The sequence below is a fragment of the Cynocephalus volans genome, chromosome 16 (assembly GCF_027409185.1).
Source record: "Cynocephalus volans isolate mCynVol1 chromosome 16, mCynVol1.pri, whole genome shotgun sequence".
Lineage (NCBI taxonomy): Eukaryota > Metazoa > Chordata > Mammalia > Dermoptera > Cynocephalidae > Cynocephalus > Cynocephalus volans.
The window spans coordinates 8,106,409-8,122,716 of record NC_084475.1 but is presented as its reverse complement, the minus strand read 5'-3'; the positions used below and the strand labels follow the sequence as shown (position 1 = coordinate 8,122,716).

The following is a 16,308-nucleotide window of genomic DNA, read 5'->3' as shown; positions in this document are numbered from 1 at the left end:
TGAGTGGTGGGCTTTCTCTAAGTCCACCTCCTTTGGCAGCCCCCAGCGAACTCTCCCACAGCCTGGTGAGAGGGAGGCCTCTCACCATGGCCTGGACTAAATCTTTTCCCAGGAGGCTGCCACACTTGGCCTGCTCTTGCTCAAGAACCTCTGTGGCTCCCTTCCTCCACAGGGTCAACTTCTGACATGGCCACCTGCACTCCAGCCAAGAGGCTCTGCTCTGGGCCATTCCAAGTGCCCAGCCCAGGTCCATGGCTGCCCCCCACCCCCCATCCCCTGCACTGTCCTTCCTCAGAGTCCTCTTCCCACAGGGTGAGAGCTGGTCCAGGGCAGAGGGGCTGAGCTCCGATTCATCCAGAGGACCTAGGTTCTGTATGTACTTAGCTACATAGCTAGGAATGAAGATTCGCTGGGTTCTGCCCTTCAAGGAGCTGGCAGACTGCAGATGGGAGGTTGGCAGGCCCAGGGGATGACCACCAGTGGGTGGGGTCACAGGGAGGGAAGCACAGGCAGCCCTCAGAGGACTCAGAGGACCCCCTCCCGGGAGTATCCGCCTCGAACCCCAGCTGTGTTGCCCAAGTGAGCGACCTTCGAGCCTAGCAGCCCAGCTGACAGAGCCTTCCCTCCCCCAGGGTCCCCGGAGAGCTGGTGCCTCTCCTGGGTCCCCATTTGCATGGCCGGAAGGGGCCTGGTGAGGAAGAGGCGGGGAGAGGAGAGGCTACAGCCCCGGCAGTTACACGTTTCCCCCCCAGAAACTTGGGGTCAGGGCCGCAGCGGAGACCATGGCCAGGCTGGTGCTGTCTCCCATGCCGGGCAGCTGGCTGGTGCTGCTGCTGCTGTTGCTGTCAGGTATGGCCTGCGGCAAGGCCTGCTGGTGTGGCTCTCTGTCACCAGCTGTCTCTGCTCTCTCCACCCCCTTCTGGGTCTCTGCCGCTTTCTTCTTCTGTCTCCCTCTGGCTGCCCTGGGGCCTGGGTCTGTAGGTCTCAGCCTGGTGATGGGCTCAGGGGTCTGTGGCCCCAGCCCTCTCCTGCCTGGAGGGTGTCGGGCTGAGTTGGGCATGAGGAACAAGCCAGGGGAAGCAGCAAGGACTGTGGCAGAGCTGGGCCCAGGAGGAAGAGGGGTGGTGAGAGGCTCACCCCCAGGCCCTGAGGGCACAGCATGGTGGAGGCAGGGGAGAGGCTGACCCAACCACACCCTGGGAGATGCATGTTCCAGAAGTGATCCCCTCCTTGTCTGGAGGGTAGGAGAGCCCTCCTGGCTGGGACTTCCCTCCTATCTCTTTAGACACCTGCTCAAGGCCACACCTTCAGAGGCAGAAGGGAGACTGGGGGTGGGGCTTCTGGTGCCCCCACCCACTCCTGTCTCCCCAGTGGGGGACAGGGAGGGCTGAGGGGTCTTAAGCTGCTATCCTGGATGGAGGAAGTGTTCTGGGACCCTGGAGGGCTGGCAGGGGTAGGGCAGCCACCTCAGAACAGAGCAGCCCTGACGTGGCCCTCCCACTTCCTCCACCCACAGGTGAGACTGTTCCAGTAGCCAAAACAGAGGACCTGTACCAGAATCCTGAAGGTCAGTGACCTCGCCTGCCCCTTCTGAGGGCAAGTGTCTGTGGCAACACTGCTCACTGTGCCAGGGGCTGCACCCTGTCCCGTCTTTGCCCAGGTCTTCCCATCCAGGAACCCCATCCCCAGGCCTCTTTAGAATCCCCCTCTCTGAGGCCCCACCCTGGCCAGCTGTCATTGGGCTCCAGTCCTGGCCACCTCGGGGTTGTGCTACCCCCAGGAGTCAGAGCAGGGGAGCCAGAGGGGATTCCATCGAGGACTCAGGCCCTGTCTGTCTGGCTGGGGAGTCAGGCTCGGCCTCAAAATGAATGCTTTGGGCCAGCATTTGCTCTGTGAGGGGCTCAGGGATTCCTGGGGGCTGCCCACGGGGAGCAAGGCAGGAGGGAGGCTCCTCGGCTCCTCGGAGCAGGTAGGACAGCATTCTGAGCTGAGAAGGAGGATCCAGTAACAAAGTGCAGCAAGTCCCTGCAGGAGGGAGAGAGGGTGGAGGCAGAAACACAAACAGGGTATTGACCGACAAGGGCCTCAAGCACCAGGCTAAGGATTACGTCTTTGGCCCCTGGGGGCGGCGGGGACCCCCTGAAGATTGCAAGCCATGCGGGGCAGCCTGGGGAGGGACAGGCGGGGCACCAGGCCGGGCCACGGGCTGCCCTGCTGGCCTCCAGGCCCTGGGGCGAGACCAGGGCCAGTCTGCTGTGATGGTCGTGGAAAGGAATCAGAAGGTCCCAGAGCACTTCTGAAGGAAAATCAAACGGGTGAAGAGGCGGTCAAGAGGGGGCGTGGTGGTTTGGCCTGTGGCCTCTCACGTGGCTCAGCTCCCCCCCGACCTCCACCTCCTGACTGTCACACCCTGAGAAGCCAAGACAGGCGAGGCAGGCTGAGCCAGGTGGTCAGTGCCACCCAGAGTGGGGGCCTGTAGTCGGGGCTGGCAGTCAGGGAGATGCCAGGCAGGTTTTTGAGCCAGGCCTTGGCACCCGCAGGCAGTGCTTGTTCCCGGATCTGGCAGAACCCACGATTCATGGCCAGGAAGCGGGGCTCCACGGTGGAAGTGCAGTGCCACACGGACGGCTCCTCTGGCATCGTGAGCTGGCTCTTGAAGCGGGAGATGGACACAGAGCCACAGACACTGCTCCCCATCCAGGACCACATCCTGCAGACCCAGAACGGCTCTGTCTTCACCCTCACCATCCAAGGCATCCAGTTTCAGGACAACGGCATCTACTTCTGCCAGCAGGAGTGCACTGGGGCCTCCCAGGAGGTCTACCTGGGCTGTGGCACTGAGCTGCGAGTCATGGGTGTGTGCGGGGAAAACAGGGTGTTCTTGTAGCCCTCCACTGCACCCCCAGCCCAGTCCACCACCCATGGAAGGGGTCATGGCCCTGGAGCAGCCAGGAGAGCTGCTGGGAAGCAGGTCCTGAGGGGTGCACAGAACCTCCACTGCAGGCCCAAAGGGTGGGCTCCCACCAGCACCCAGCCTCATGGCGCCGCCCCCCACCTCCCCAGGGTTCAGCACCTTGGCACAGCTGAAGCGGCGGAACACGCTGAAAGATGGCATCATCATGATTCAGACCCTGCTGATCATCCTCTTCATCATTGTGCCCATCTTCCTGCTCCTGGACAAGGTGACCACAGGGGAAGGTGACCGGGGGGCCCAGGCAGTGGCCACGGGGCAGGCCAGACCTGGGCAGGGGCTCCATCCCCAGAGCCTGCCCATTGGCTCACCTCTTCAATCACTCCCTCCCTCCCTCACTCATCCATCCATTCATTCAGTTGTTCTTGCAGAGTGCACCTCACCCCCACCCCCGACCCCTGCCATACTCCCAGGCCCATCTCCCTGGCCCTCCCCAGCCTCGCCCAGCAGGGGATGGGCCTGGGGGGTGTTAACACTCTGTTCTCCATCCCTCCACCCCCACCAGGATGACAGCAAGGCAGGGATGGAGGAAGATCACACCTATGAGGTAAGGAGTGTATGGACTAGCAGCTCTGAGGCCTTGGGGTCGGTGGCCACCGTCTGCTGGGGTGGTCAGGAGGTGGCCAAGGCTTGAGCTCCATTTCATGTCTCCAGGGTCTGAACATTGACCAGACGGCCACCTATGAGGACATAGTGACTCTACGGACAGGGGAGGTGAAGTGGTCTGTGGGTGAGCACCCAGGCCAGGAGTGAAGGGCCAGACCCTCCCCAGGCCCCAGGCACGGCCTCGTGGGCCTCACTCTGACCGCTTCGGAGCTGCCTGGCTCCCAGCCCATCCCCTCATCCCTGGACCCCCAGTCGGCCTCCAAAGCTGACTCGCCAGAGCCACCTTCTGCTCCAGCGTCTGGTCCCCATCTCTTGCCAAAGTGTCCAGAGTAGAAGGGCAACAGGGCAGTGATTTGGAGGGCATTCTCTGGGGAGAGACTGGACCCCACCTTCTGGGGGTGCTGTGTGGGGATTCAGTCCCATGTTTGGGACAGAAAAGGCAGAGACTTGTCCGGAACCTGCAAATGGACTCAGAGCAGACTGGCTTCCTGCAGAGCCCAGGAAGGACCATGGCCCCCAACTGGGCCCCAGAGGGGCCACTTCATTCCTCTCTCCCACCCTCTCCCACCCCACGGGGCCCTTAGCCTCAAACTCATTCTCCCATGGAATAAACAATGTGTCTTGAGAAACCACAAACAGGCTGTGACATCTCATGGGTATGGGGTGGTTGGAGTGTCTATTTATGCATGTATGTTGCCTGAATGTAGCCCGTGGGGGCCCATGAGGGAATGGGACAGGGTGACTATCATGGGCACCCTCCCATCTCTCTGATGGACCAGGTGGAGGCTGTGGTCACACCCCCCTCTCTTCCCCAACTCTGGCCCTAACTGGGCCTGGAGCAACAGAAGAAAGGGTGATTTGGCTGTCCTCGCCCTCTGCAGGGCTGCCCCACCCTGCACCCCATGCAGCCAACAAGCAGCAGTTGAATCCCGCTCTGTAGGGCCAGGCTCTCAGCCCTGGAGGATCTTGCCCTCCCCTGCCTATCCCAGTCTTACTGTCCTTCAAGGTCCTCCCTGTAGGGAAGCCCTCCCAAAGCACCCAGTCTCAGCCCAAGCCCTGTCCAGACCGGCCTCTGCAGCTGTGGCTTAGCTACTGCCTCGTGCTACTCACGCTGGCCTTGGTTCTCCAGTTAAACTAGAAGCTCCCTGAGGGTAGGTGTTTCCCCTGCCTCTGTAAGACCCCCTCTACTCCCACCCCCTACCCTCCCACCAAGCCTGGAACTTTTTTTTAAGCTTCACCCACAACCATCAAGACAGAGATTCCTAAAGAGGGAGGCTTTGCCTGGTAAAATTGGCGGTTCTTAGGTGATTTCTTCAGACTTCCCCAGATCACATTGGACCCACAAAATGGTCCTAGGGTCCTACAAAGTAGGGCCCAACCCACCAGCTGCAGGAGTTACCAGGAGCAGCTCACAGCTGGGAGGTCAAGTATAATTAACCTGCGTGTGCAAAGCCTCCCTCCCAAGCCAGGCTATGCTCTACTGCCTGTTGACCTTGTGGGCACCCCAAATACCTGACTGCCATTCATGTTCTGGATTCAGGCAGGGGAATCTCTACCCTTGGGGAGCTGCCACTGTAGTTTGACAACAAAGGCCAGCCTGTGGGAAGCATTGAGAGAAGTGCTTGTTTTCACCAGAGTCTCCCTGGCATTTCAGGTGGGGCAGCGTAAGGCACCCACACCTGAGGTTTCAGGTCAGTCTCTCCAGCACTCCTGGGCTGGGCCAAGCCAGACCAGGCCCTATTCCCTCCCTGGTCTCTGGGCTGCCAGAGGGAACTGGCTTGTTTTGGCCTCTGCCTCCACTGAGCTGGAGCCCCCCCTTCCTGCTGCTTTGCATAGGGGCTCTAATTCTGTTCTCTACCTCCACAGGGACCTGGGTAGATGGTGGGGGCTGGGGGAGTCTTTACTTCTCCCCCAGGCAGGGTCTCCCCCTGCATGGGGCTGCCCTCAGCAGGGGGAGGGCTCGGCTTTACCAAAAGACTATTTAATACCTTTGAAGAACTGAGTCTCCCTAAGGCTTTGAAGTGCTTGTTGACAGAGAACCATTTTAGCAGTGAGGCCTGCCCCAACATCAGACACCCCCAAAGGGCATTTGCCTTCTTCACTGACGCAGAAGCCTTCCCTGGTCTGATTTTCTGTTTTAGGGGCTTAAACTTTGGGTGTCGTCGTCTGTCTCAGGGGTCCTGGGCCCCCAGAACTGACTATGGAAACACAGCTGGGTGATGATGTTGGGACAATGAATGACTCAGACCTCAGTTGCTTCATCTGTAAAATGGGAATCATAAAACCTATCTGAGGGCAAGGAGTTGAACAAGATGCTGTTTTTTTAAAAATTATCATACAATAAAATTGAGTTTGTTTTCTTTTGGTGTACAGTTCTACGAATTTTAGCACATGTAGAGATTTGTGCAACCATCACCGCAATCAGGATATAGAACATTAACCAAAAGCTTTTACCAGGCCCAACAAAGCTATATTGAGCCCCTCTTAAATGCCAATAAAATGTTATTGAGCACCTCCGTATTCATTCACATGATCTTGTTTAAGCCCCAGTGTAACCCTGGCCTGGAAGGAGGTGTCACTATCCCCATTTTACAGACAAGGAAATCAAGGTCCAGGAAAATGACTATCATTGGCCAAAAGTCACAAGCAGACCTTCTGACCCCAAACCCAGCATTCTTACCTACATCATAGCTGTGCCCTTGTTGGATGTTGTGGCAATAAGACTTTGAGCCAAAGGAGGAGGAAAAGGACTAGGGGGACGGAATCCTGGGGCAATTTGGCTGTCTCCAAAGGTCTGTGTCTTGAAGAGTTTGCCTTTCCCATTGTTCACAAGTTCAGAAGCCCCGAAGGCCACCCCTGGGTGCCTCCAAGCACCCCGAAGAGGAAGCCACTGGCCATCCTTCCAGGAGCCCAGCTCTGGAGCCACTCCTCCCGCCCTCTCCCTTCCCAGAATGCAGCTCAGAGGCCCCTGGGTGGGCACATGCTCCATTGTCCACTGGGGGAATCCAGCCAGGTCCCCCGGGACTCTGGTTTAAGCACAGGCTGGTTCCTCCTCTATTCTAGCTCGACTTCCGGCCCTCTGGCTGCAGGTGCTGCGAGGGCTGGGGTGATATGACCCAAGGGTTTGGGTGTTTTTCCTGCAGAATCAGAAATGAGAGAAAAACAATACAAACACAAAAAGCGTGGCTGTTTGGGTGGCAATGCAGGTAATGTTCATCCATTCTCAGGTGTCTGGTCTGGCTGGTCTTCTGCACCTGGCCTCAAAGGCCATCCTGGAACGTGGTGTTTGGGATCCCGGATTCTGTCTGCTCTCTTTAGTTCACCTCAAGAGCTGGGTTCAGAGCCCACATGTGTGAAATTCTGGCTGTGTCCTAGGTCTCCAAGCTACTCCTGGTATGAACCCTCTGGGCCTGTGGTTGACTCAGTTACAAACAACAATGACAAACCTTCCACTTGGGACACCCAGCTGCCCTCTCCAACCCAAAAGCCTTACTTGGAAACTTAGGTGACTACAGAGAACAAAAATGAACGAGCATTAATTCCTGAGTTCGGTCATAGTGTAGTTTGTGAAAACACATTTTCACATTAAAAAAAATTTTTGAGGCCGGCCCGTGGCTCACTCGGGAGAGTGCGGTGCCGATAACACCAAGGCCACGGGTTCAGATCCCTATATAGGGATGGCAGGTTAGCTCACTTGGAGAGCGTGGTGCTGACAACACCAAGCAAGGGGTTATGATCCCCTTACCAGTCATCTTTAAAAAAAAAAAAAAAAAATTTTGAAAAAGACCTAACGCCACTTTCTGCACGTGGCAGGAGGGGGAAGGCCAGGCACATCTAGGGTTCAGGTTCTGCGGCTTGTGCGTGTGGACAGAACGTTTGTGTGAACTTGGAATCAACATATTCATTCCGCCTTGTCTCCTTTTTCACTTCATTTTTTTCATGTACAAATTGCTGTACATTCAAAGTTCCTGTCCTTGTTATTTTAAAACAACTATGCTTCCAGGAGGACATCGAGACACCACATGGGCTGCCGTGCTCTTGGCAGCCGGTTGGACATTTGAGTTCTCTTCTTGGCGTAGTCCTTCCATTCGCTCGGTCTGCTCCGCAGACACTTGCTGAATTCCCAGGCCTGGGACTGTGCCAGCTGCCCCGTCCATTCCCTGCCTACTTTATTCTCACCTCTATATCTCAGCTATTTCCTTCATGGCATTTTTCCCAGTTTGAAATTTCTGTCTATATTTTACTCTTATGTATTTATTTGGTTGCTAATGTCCCTCTCCACGTAGACTGTAAGCTCCAGAAGACAAAAGATCATGTCTTTTGTTCATCTAGGTATGCCCGTCTGTCTGGCACCATGTCTGGTCTGTGATATGGACAACTATGTTGAGTTAATTAACACATGAAAAACAGAATGAGTAAATGAATTAACTAGGAATCCAGCCTCAAACAGCTTACAGTCCAGTAAGGGGAATCAGATGTCCGCAAATAACCATGGGACAAGGTAAAAGGAAGGAAAGGTAATTCCCAGCTGAGGGCACCCATCGGGAAAGCACCTCAGACTTCCCACAACACGGGACACACTTCAGTACTTACTGCTTCTTTTTTAGTGAGACTGTCTCCCTGGGGAATAATCCCCAAAGTGGAAATGACTTAGCACGCCCAGGCATGTAGACTGTTATGTACTTCCAGATTGATCAGAGATCGTTGACCAGTGTAGACAGCACCCCATCGATACAGAGGACCGCCTGCCCTCATCCTCCCCCCAGCCTTCCAAGGCCCTTCCTCCATGCTTGAACCATTTGGCTGCACCATGTGGCAAACTCAAGGGTCCAGCGAGATACAGGAAGTGAAAATATGATGTACACTGAAACGTGCAATACAAATGTGAGGGATGATGTGACTTGGTTCACTAAATCAGGCTACTTCGGGTTGTTTTTCTACCACTTTTCTTAGCATCTGTGGACACCTCACTCTGGGGCTGGAGCTCCTTGCGTTCAGTCCCCCCCACCTTCATTGAATATCTTCTGTGTGGGTACCTGATCCCCGCCCGGCTAGCTTCGCACTGAGGAAAGCTCTGTCCACACCTAGCAGTGCCACCATCTTTACTAGACGAGGCTTCTAAAGAGTTTGGCGTGGCAGAAAGACTGGGAGCCTTGGGTAGCCGTCACTTAGGAACTGGGAGACCCTGGATGAGCTATTTCATCTCTTTCAGTCTCAGGGTCCTCAGGTATGAAATAGGACTCACAGGCCCTATCACTCAGCATAGTGCCTGGCACATGGCGGGCACTCAGAAATGTTGATCTTCTTCCCCACCTGCCCTGGAAAAGCCCTTGGGAATCCCCACTTAATATTCTCTGCAGACCTTGACTCGATGGTCTGAGTGGTCACATTGGTGCTAAGACTCATGTAAAGGATCCATCCCCAAGACCAGGGTGAGTATGGCTCTGAAAGATGAGATTGCCCCCACTCCTACAGACTGGAACCTAAGAGGGGCTCTCGAAGCCTGCAAGAAGCCACGTTAGGATCAGGAACAGAACAGTGACCTTCCACGGTAGGTACAGAGAACCCTAGAGATGGTTAAGTCTGGAAATATGAAGGACTTCCAAACCCACAGAGAAATTCATGAATTACAAATTATAAAGGGAGTGTTCTTAAAAAAAAAAAAAAATAGGATGGTTGAGGGATTCATCCTGAGCCTTTGGAAGCTGACCAGAGATGCTAATCACAGCCTCTCCCACTGGCCACACCAAGGCCATTGCTGGGCAGTCGCTGAGCCTGGAGGAGCCAGGGGGCTGACCCCAAGTGGTGCCCCAAGAGTGCTGACTTCCCAGTACTGGAGGGAAAAATCCCAAGTCTAATTCAAAGTTATCTTCTACTAGCAATGAATTACAGATGTGGTCTCTATCACGTAAGGCCCTGGAAAGGTCCAAATTAGAGAAAAAGATCATCAGCTTCTACCCCAACACGTGTACCCTTCGGTTCTGTCCTCTGGGTCCAGTGGTTGCCATGGTAACCTTTTGTAAAGCTGTATCTCCAGGGGACTCCCAGAGTCCTCTGGGCCAACCTGGTTCTGGGGCGACCTCAGTTCTGAGGCGTTGAGAGGAGACACTCCCCTCTCCCGGCTGGTCTCACTGTTCTTGGCAGTAGCCTGTCTGTGGGAGCCTCAGCCACACCTCACTTGGGCATCTGGTGTGGCTACCGAGCAGTCCCCAGCCTGGCTCCTGCTGCCCTCACACCGAGGGGAGGCTGGAGACCTCTTCCACGGTCCGAAGTCCACATACAAGTCCCCAGCATTAGCCAAAAGCCTCTGTCATGGGGGTTCCATGATAGTGCCCCTTCCCCCAGGTGACAGAGGATGGCAGGTGAGGCAGAGGCTACGTGGGGCTTAGGAACCCTCCTCCAATTCCCACCTGGTTCCTCCTCTTTGGTGATGTTAAGAGCCCACCACAGCAAATAGTCACAGATACTTAGCCTTAGAAGAGCCATTTTGTAGAATACAGCTTTGAGCAGAAAGCTGGCCATAAACAAGTCTTTTTGTGACTTTGACTCATGGCATAGCTCATGGAAAAACACTCGAGAACTTGATGCCATCCACCTTAGGGAAACCAGATAGCACCTGCATTCATTCCAAGGATAAGTTGAAGAGTTACAGGATTGACCATGAGATAATGAATAGCCCAGAGTCTACAAGACTGCACATAAGAAGCCCCCTGATGGGAACAACCTCCCCCTTTGTTTCCCATGCTCTCCTTTTAAAAACCTTGCTGAAACTCCTGAGCCTTGAGACAATCTTAGTCTGGCTGTCTCCTCAAGCACTTGCTTATAAACTTTCCAATCCTTGCATCAACATTGACTTTTGAGTCTTCTGTTTCTGGTGAAGGGGCAGCCAAACTTGGTACCTGTAACAGTAGTGCTGGAAGGAGGAGAGAAAAGGGGTGTCCTGACTTTCCCCATGAGCCTATATTCCTTAGAGCCTGGATCTTTGATAACATCCCAAATCCTCCCACAGGCCTGCCTGGAGAACAGCTCCCACCGTCCGGGTGTCCTCCCAGCAGATGCAGAGTTGGGAGCACCTGTTGGGCAATGCTTCAGGAATGATGGGAGAAAACGGAACTCTATCTTCTGGTCCTTATGGGGGAGTGGCAAGACCCAGGCGTTCACATTCTAGGTCCCAGGGGTGTGAGTTTTCAATGTTGGTTGCCGAGACTGTAACTGACCACTTCTAGAAGGGTTTGCTTGTTCGTTCGTTCTCCTCCAGGGTTAAGTGCTAAATGTTCTTAGACTCTGGGCTGGAAGGCTTACCTGTAGGGGAATGCATTCTCTCCCGCTCTCATCCCTGGGGGCATTTGATGCTGGCGACCTGACGTAGCCCTCGCCCTGGGCCCCAGGAGGCTAGAAGGCACAGCCCTCCCTTCTCAGCCCTCGCCTGTCCCGCCGCAAGGTTTCCCACATGCACCCCGTGACGCTGGGCCATTCTCACCTGAGACTTGAGGGAGGACAATCTATCCCTTAGGGGAAGACAAAGTGAGGCCAAGTGACCCTGGCGATTAGGGGCAGGATCCCTGAACTCAGAGGGATTTGGGAGTGAAAATAACTGAGTGGTATCACACAGTCGGCTTTGGCAAAAGGTTGCTGGATGAGTAAATACGGGCAGAGCACGGCTGTGGAGGTCTGCTGCCTGGGCTGAAGTAGCTCGTGCACGTCAGTGTCCCTGCACCTCAGTCTCCTCTGTGCAGTGGGGTGATGCTGACACCTTCTTCACAAGATGGCGTGAGGGTCAAATGTGAGCAAGCACAGGCACACGTTCCGTAACCTGATCAGCTCCATACAGATATTGACCTCAGGAGAAGAGGAGGAGGAGACTATCGTGACTGCATTGGGCAGCCTTCAGTTCAGTGCTGGGGAGGACACTCGGACCTTCAAGGGCTCTTCCAATGTTGAGATTCTCTGACGGTTTCAGGGCTGTGAGAGGAAGCACTCATGGTCTGTGTCTGTCCTTGAGATTTCTGCTTCTTGGTTTGCATCTCTGTGGCAGATCTGAAGAACAGGGGCGATACCCCAAGTTTGGGTCCTTTGCCCCAGGGACCTGGGGTAGCCCCACCGCTCAGACAAAGGGGAGGGCAGTGTGTGGGACTGGTCCCCTCTAGTGGTCAGTATTAGCACTGCACCCAGCTGCCTCCGCCCGGCCCAGGTGATGGGATGGAGATAGGAGGCAGCAAAAGTGGAATCTGGGGCTCAACTGCACCCGGACACCCCAGAATCTGTTGATGTCCTTGGCCCCCTTTCTCAGCATATGCATTCTCTCTGGTGGGAACCATGCAGGGAGGAGGAAAGGGAGAGGATAAGAGTGGTAAGGGCACAGCTCTCAAAGGAACAGCCACCCTGACATTGCCCCTTTTGGGGGGACCAAGTGAGGCCCCCCACTCTGGTGGACAAGCCCACAATGACACATTGCTAGGGCTCACATGGACTCTGGCTACTCCCTTCTACCACCTTCCCCCTAAATAAAGGACAGATTGGATGATTTCTAGCTGATCTCTGGCTGGGTGACCCCAACAACCCTCATGAGGCTGGTGATAGTGGGGAAGGGAAGGTGACAAGCCGGGGGACATGACCCCAACAGGATGAGTGGGAGGAGATTTTAAATTATCCATCAGCATAGGTCTGTCAGTGGCCCCATGCATAAATGTACAGAGAAAATAGGTGGGGGCAGTGGGAAGAGAGAAGAGGCCAGGTATAAAAAGGGCCCGCAAGAGACCAACGCCAGGATTCCAGGCCCAGCTCCCCAAACCACTCAGGGTCCTGAGGACAAGTCACCAGCTGCAATGGCTGCAGGTAGGCGCTCCTAAAACCCCTTTGGGCATGGCATGTACTGAGGGGAGAGGTAGCAGCCCTGCAGATGGGATGGGGGCACGAATCCTAGGATCTGGGACTTCCGAATGTGTGTGCATCCATCTAAGCCCAGATGGTTAGCCCAGGTGAGAATGCTGTCAGCCCCTGGGGGGAGTGGGAGGAAAAGGAACAGACCCTGGGGCGGGAAGAGAGCTAGCCTCTTGCTCTCCGGCCCCTCCCTCTCCCTCCCGTCTCTCTCCAGGCTCTCGGACCGCCTTGCTCCTGGCTTTCGCCCTGCTCTGCCTGCCCTGGCCTCAGGGGGCTGGCGCCTTCCCGACCATACCCTTATCCAGCCTGTTTGCCAATGCTGTGATCCGAGCCCAGCAACTGCACCAGCTGGCTGCCGACACCTACAAAGAGTTTGTAAGCTCCCTAGTCATGGGTGCCTGGTTGGGGAGGCCTGAAAGGGGTGAACACCCCCCTGGGAAGTCATGGGAAGAAACTGAGAAGCTCAGAGTTGTTTTATGCAAGTGAAGATGCTATAGATGAGCACAGACTGAAGGAGTTCCCAGTAAAGCAGTGATGAGAACCAGTCACTACTCTGACTTTGGTGGGCGGCCCCTCCCGCAGGAGCGTACCTACATCCCGGAGGGACAACGATATTCCATCCAGAACACACCGACTGCCTACTGCTTCTCGGAGACCATCCCGGCCCCCACAGGCAAGGAGGAGGCCCAGCAGAAAACCGTGAGTGGATCCAGTTGAGGAACAGGGCCCCCCTCTTTGGAAGCAGTTCTCCCTTCTCTCCCCAGGTGGCCCCCCTGCACCCCTGGCCAGGGGCTACCTTCTCCCCCAGGCTGGGATGGCATGGGAGGCCCACAGGCAGTGGCCGGCCCTGCGGCACACCCACCGCCCAGCCCTTCCCTGCAGGACATGGAGCTGCTCCGCTTCTCGCTGCTGCTCATCCAGTCGTGGCTCGGGCCCATGCAGTTCCTCAGCAGGGTCTTCACCAACAGCCTGGTGTTTGGCACCTCGGACCGTGTGTATGAGAAGCTATATGACCTGGAGGAAGGCATCCAAGTCCTGATGCAGGTGAGGAAGATGCTGCGGGGGCCACTCCCCACCATCTGCCTGGGCCTGGAGCCCCAACCCCACCCCTGCTGGCTTAGCTGAGGTCTGGGGGCTTTCATGGGGCTGGGGAGGGGGAGTGGAGGGAGAGAAATAATGCGGTTCTCTTTTTTAGTGGTCAGGATTTGACCCAGGAGAACTCATTTCTCATTCCCCCTTTTGAATCCTCCAGGCTTCTCTCTGAGCCCTGGAGGGGAAGGGGAGAAATGGACGGCAGAGGGAGGGGACAGCTCCCAAGGACTGGGCCTCTGCTTCTCTCCCTTCCCTTTGCCCGCAGGAGCTGGAAGATGGCAACCCCCAGGCTGGGCAGATCCTCAAGCAAACCTATGACAAGTTTGACACAAACTTGCGCAGCGATGACACACTGCTCAAGAACTACGAGCTGCTCTCCTGCTTCAAGAAGGACATGCACAAGACTGAGACCTACCTGCGGGTCTTGAAGTGTCGCCGCTTTGTGGAGAGCAGCTGTACCTCCTAGGTTCAGGGCATCGCTATCACCCCTCCACAGTGCCTTCCCTTACCCTGGAAAGTGCCACTCCAGTGCCCACCGTCCTTGTCCTAATAAATTAAGTTGCATCATATTGTCTGACCAGGTGTCTTTCTATTATGGGGTGGAGGGGGGCAGAATGGGGCAAGGACAAGTTGACAAGACGACCTGCAAGGATCCTGTGGGGTCTATCCGGAACCAGGAACTCTCACTAACCCAGCTCTTCCTGAGCCGGAATGAAGCTGACACATCGCTCCTCTCTATTACACACCCAGTCCACTCACCCCAGCTAGGTGACCCCAGCTTGTTAAGCAAGGTCATAGGTAACCCCCACAAAATACTTAAGGGGGTTTCTTCTTCCCCTACCAGCACCAGCAACACCAAAACTAGCCCCCCAAGAGTGGGAAGAAATGAAAACAAGACAAGCTATTAAGCGCAGAAGCAAAATGCCCCAACAGGTGAGAAAAATCATAGAATTACTTTTGTGTAGAAATTTTAAGATGAATACTAATTAGGCCCAACTACCCTTGGAAAATGAGAACAATGCAAAAATGGGTTTTGGACAAACAGAACCAGAGTGTTTGGATCTGAACTGGGGCAAGAGAAGTGGAAGAGAGATCCTAAATAAGGGGTTGCAAATACAGGGCCAGCAGGTGCCAGGTAGATAACTATGTAAGTCACCGGGGCTGGATGTGAGGGGATAAATCGCAGCTGACGCTCAGCCTCCTTATGAGGGAAACGACGGGGAAGGGAGGGCAGGGGAACCAGTGCAATCTGAAGAACTCAGGCCCCAGCTGAGGGGGGACCCATCCAGCCTTACAGCCATTCAGGACTGCAGAAACAGGGCTGCCAAACATCTGATTCTTTGAGACAGCCAGGACATCCAGACTTTTACATGAAATCTAATTTGTAAGCATTGGCAACTAAAACATATTGAAAACATTTTAAGGGCAAAAACGAACGCAAACACATTTGGTCTTCAAGCTGTCAGTGAGCAACTTTGTTCTCAGAGCAGTGGGTTGGGATAACTTGGTATAAGAGAAAGAATCAGAAAGACTTGAACTGTATATAGTTTGTGCTCATGAACAAATTAATTGACCTCTCTGAGATAATATATTGCTTTACAAGGCTTATGTGATTAAATGAAATAATGTTTCTAAAGTGCTTGACATATTACAGCACTCAAAAAATTGTAGTTATGTTTACACTAAATTTTGGGGTGTTTCATGTTTTCTGATGGAATGTCTAAACGCTTGTTATTAAATCATATTCTGTTTTCCTAATGGCATCTCAGATGTTTCTTATTTTCTTTTTTTTTTTTTTTTTTTAAAGATGATCGGTAAGGGGATCTTAACTCTTGACTTGGTGTCAGAACCACGCTCACCCGGTGAGCTAACCGGCCATCCCTATATGGGATCCGAACCTGTGGCCTTGGTGTTATCAGCACCACACTCTCTCGAGTGAGCCACGGGCCGGCCCCAGATGTTTCTTATTTTCAAATGAACTTGAAAGGGCAGTGGTTCATGCTTTATAGTTAAGTTTTTTGTTTTTGTTTTTTGGGGGACGGCTGGCCAGTACTGGCCAGTATGGGGATCTGAACCCTTGACCTTGGTGTTACAAGGCTGCCCTCTAACCAACTGAGCTAACTGGCCAGTACTTATAGGTAAGTTTTTAGTCTCCTGAGCACCTTGGATCAGTGCCCAGTGACCTATAAATCAATACTTAAATGCTCAAATTAATTCTGTCATCCAAAAATTATTTTATGTGGTCAATAATTTTTATAATGCAAAGAAGAATCAACCACCTAATTAATTTTCTTGAGAAGTTCAGATTTTTATGTGCTATAATGAATTTTCTTTAAAATAGAACCATCTGTATTCATTTTGGGGTATTTTACATTTAGTAGTATTAAGTCTTTGAGGAGTGGTTGAAAGCAGGCATAATCAGAACTACGAAGCTCCATTTCTTGCTCAGGAAACATTCCTCTGCCTTAGAACATCTTTTATTGTCTGGCTTTAAAACGATGAAATTTTGAAGTTAGAAGGGCCTCTTAGGACATCCTAATTCCTTCTACTTTAGGAATTATTCTATAGTATCTGTTACAGATGGTATTGTGTAGCACTACAACCAAAGAAATCACTATTTCACAAGACAATTCATTCTATTAAACCACTCTGGCTTCAGAAAAGCATTTTTACATTAAATGTGTAGTCAATATCCCTGTAACATCCCTCATCTGCACTAAGAATTACTTTAAAATTTCATAGTCTTTAGAAGTTGATGT

The 16,308-nt window shown here is 53.7% G+C and overlaps 2 protein-coding genes across 3 annotated transcripts; both read left to right on the top strand.

The window, feature by feature from the left end:
- The first annotated feature begins 770 nt into the window (after positions 1 to 770).
- Positions 771 to 4,184, top strand: CD79B (CD79b molecule). 2 transcript variants are annotated; one of them, XM_063081209.1, is made up of 6 exons: positions 771 to 849; positions 1,517 to 1,567; positions 2,541 to 2,855; positions 3,064 to 3,182; positions 3,477 to 3,518; positions 3,626 to 4,184. In XM_063081209.1, the coding sequence occupies exons 1-6, from the start codon at positions 783 to 785 to the stop codon at positions 3,722 to 3,724; spliced, it is 693 nt and encodes a 230-aa protein (XP_062937279.1). In that variant the 5' UTR covers positions 771 to 782; the 3' UTR covers positions 3,725 to 4,184. The 2 variants fall into 2 exon arrangements, with proteins under 2 accessions (XP_062937279.1, XP_062937280.1); XM_063081210.1 differs by lacking the exon at positions 2,541 to 2,855.
- Positions 4,185 to 12,255: 8,071 nt separating this feature from the next.
- On the top strand, positions 12,256 to 14,015 carry LOC134364438 (somatotropin). The gene is made up of 5 exons (XM_063080359.1): positions 12,256 to 12,412; positions 12,591 to 12,832; positions 13,040 to 13,156; positions 13,340 to 13,501; positions 13,815 to 14,015. Exons 1-5 carry the CDS (start codon positions 12,256 to 12,258, stop codon positions 14,013 to 14,015), a joined length of 879 nt encoding a protein of 292 aa, XP_062936429.1.
- The last annotated feature ends 2,293 nt before the right edge of the window (positions 14,016 to 16,308 follow it).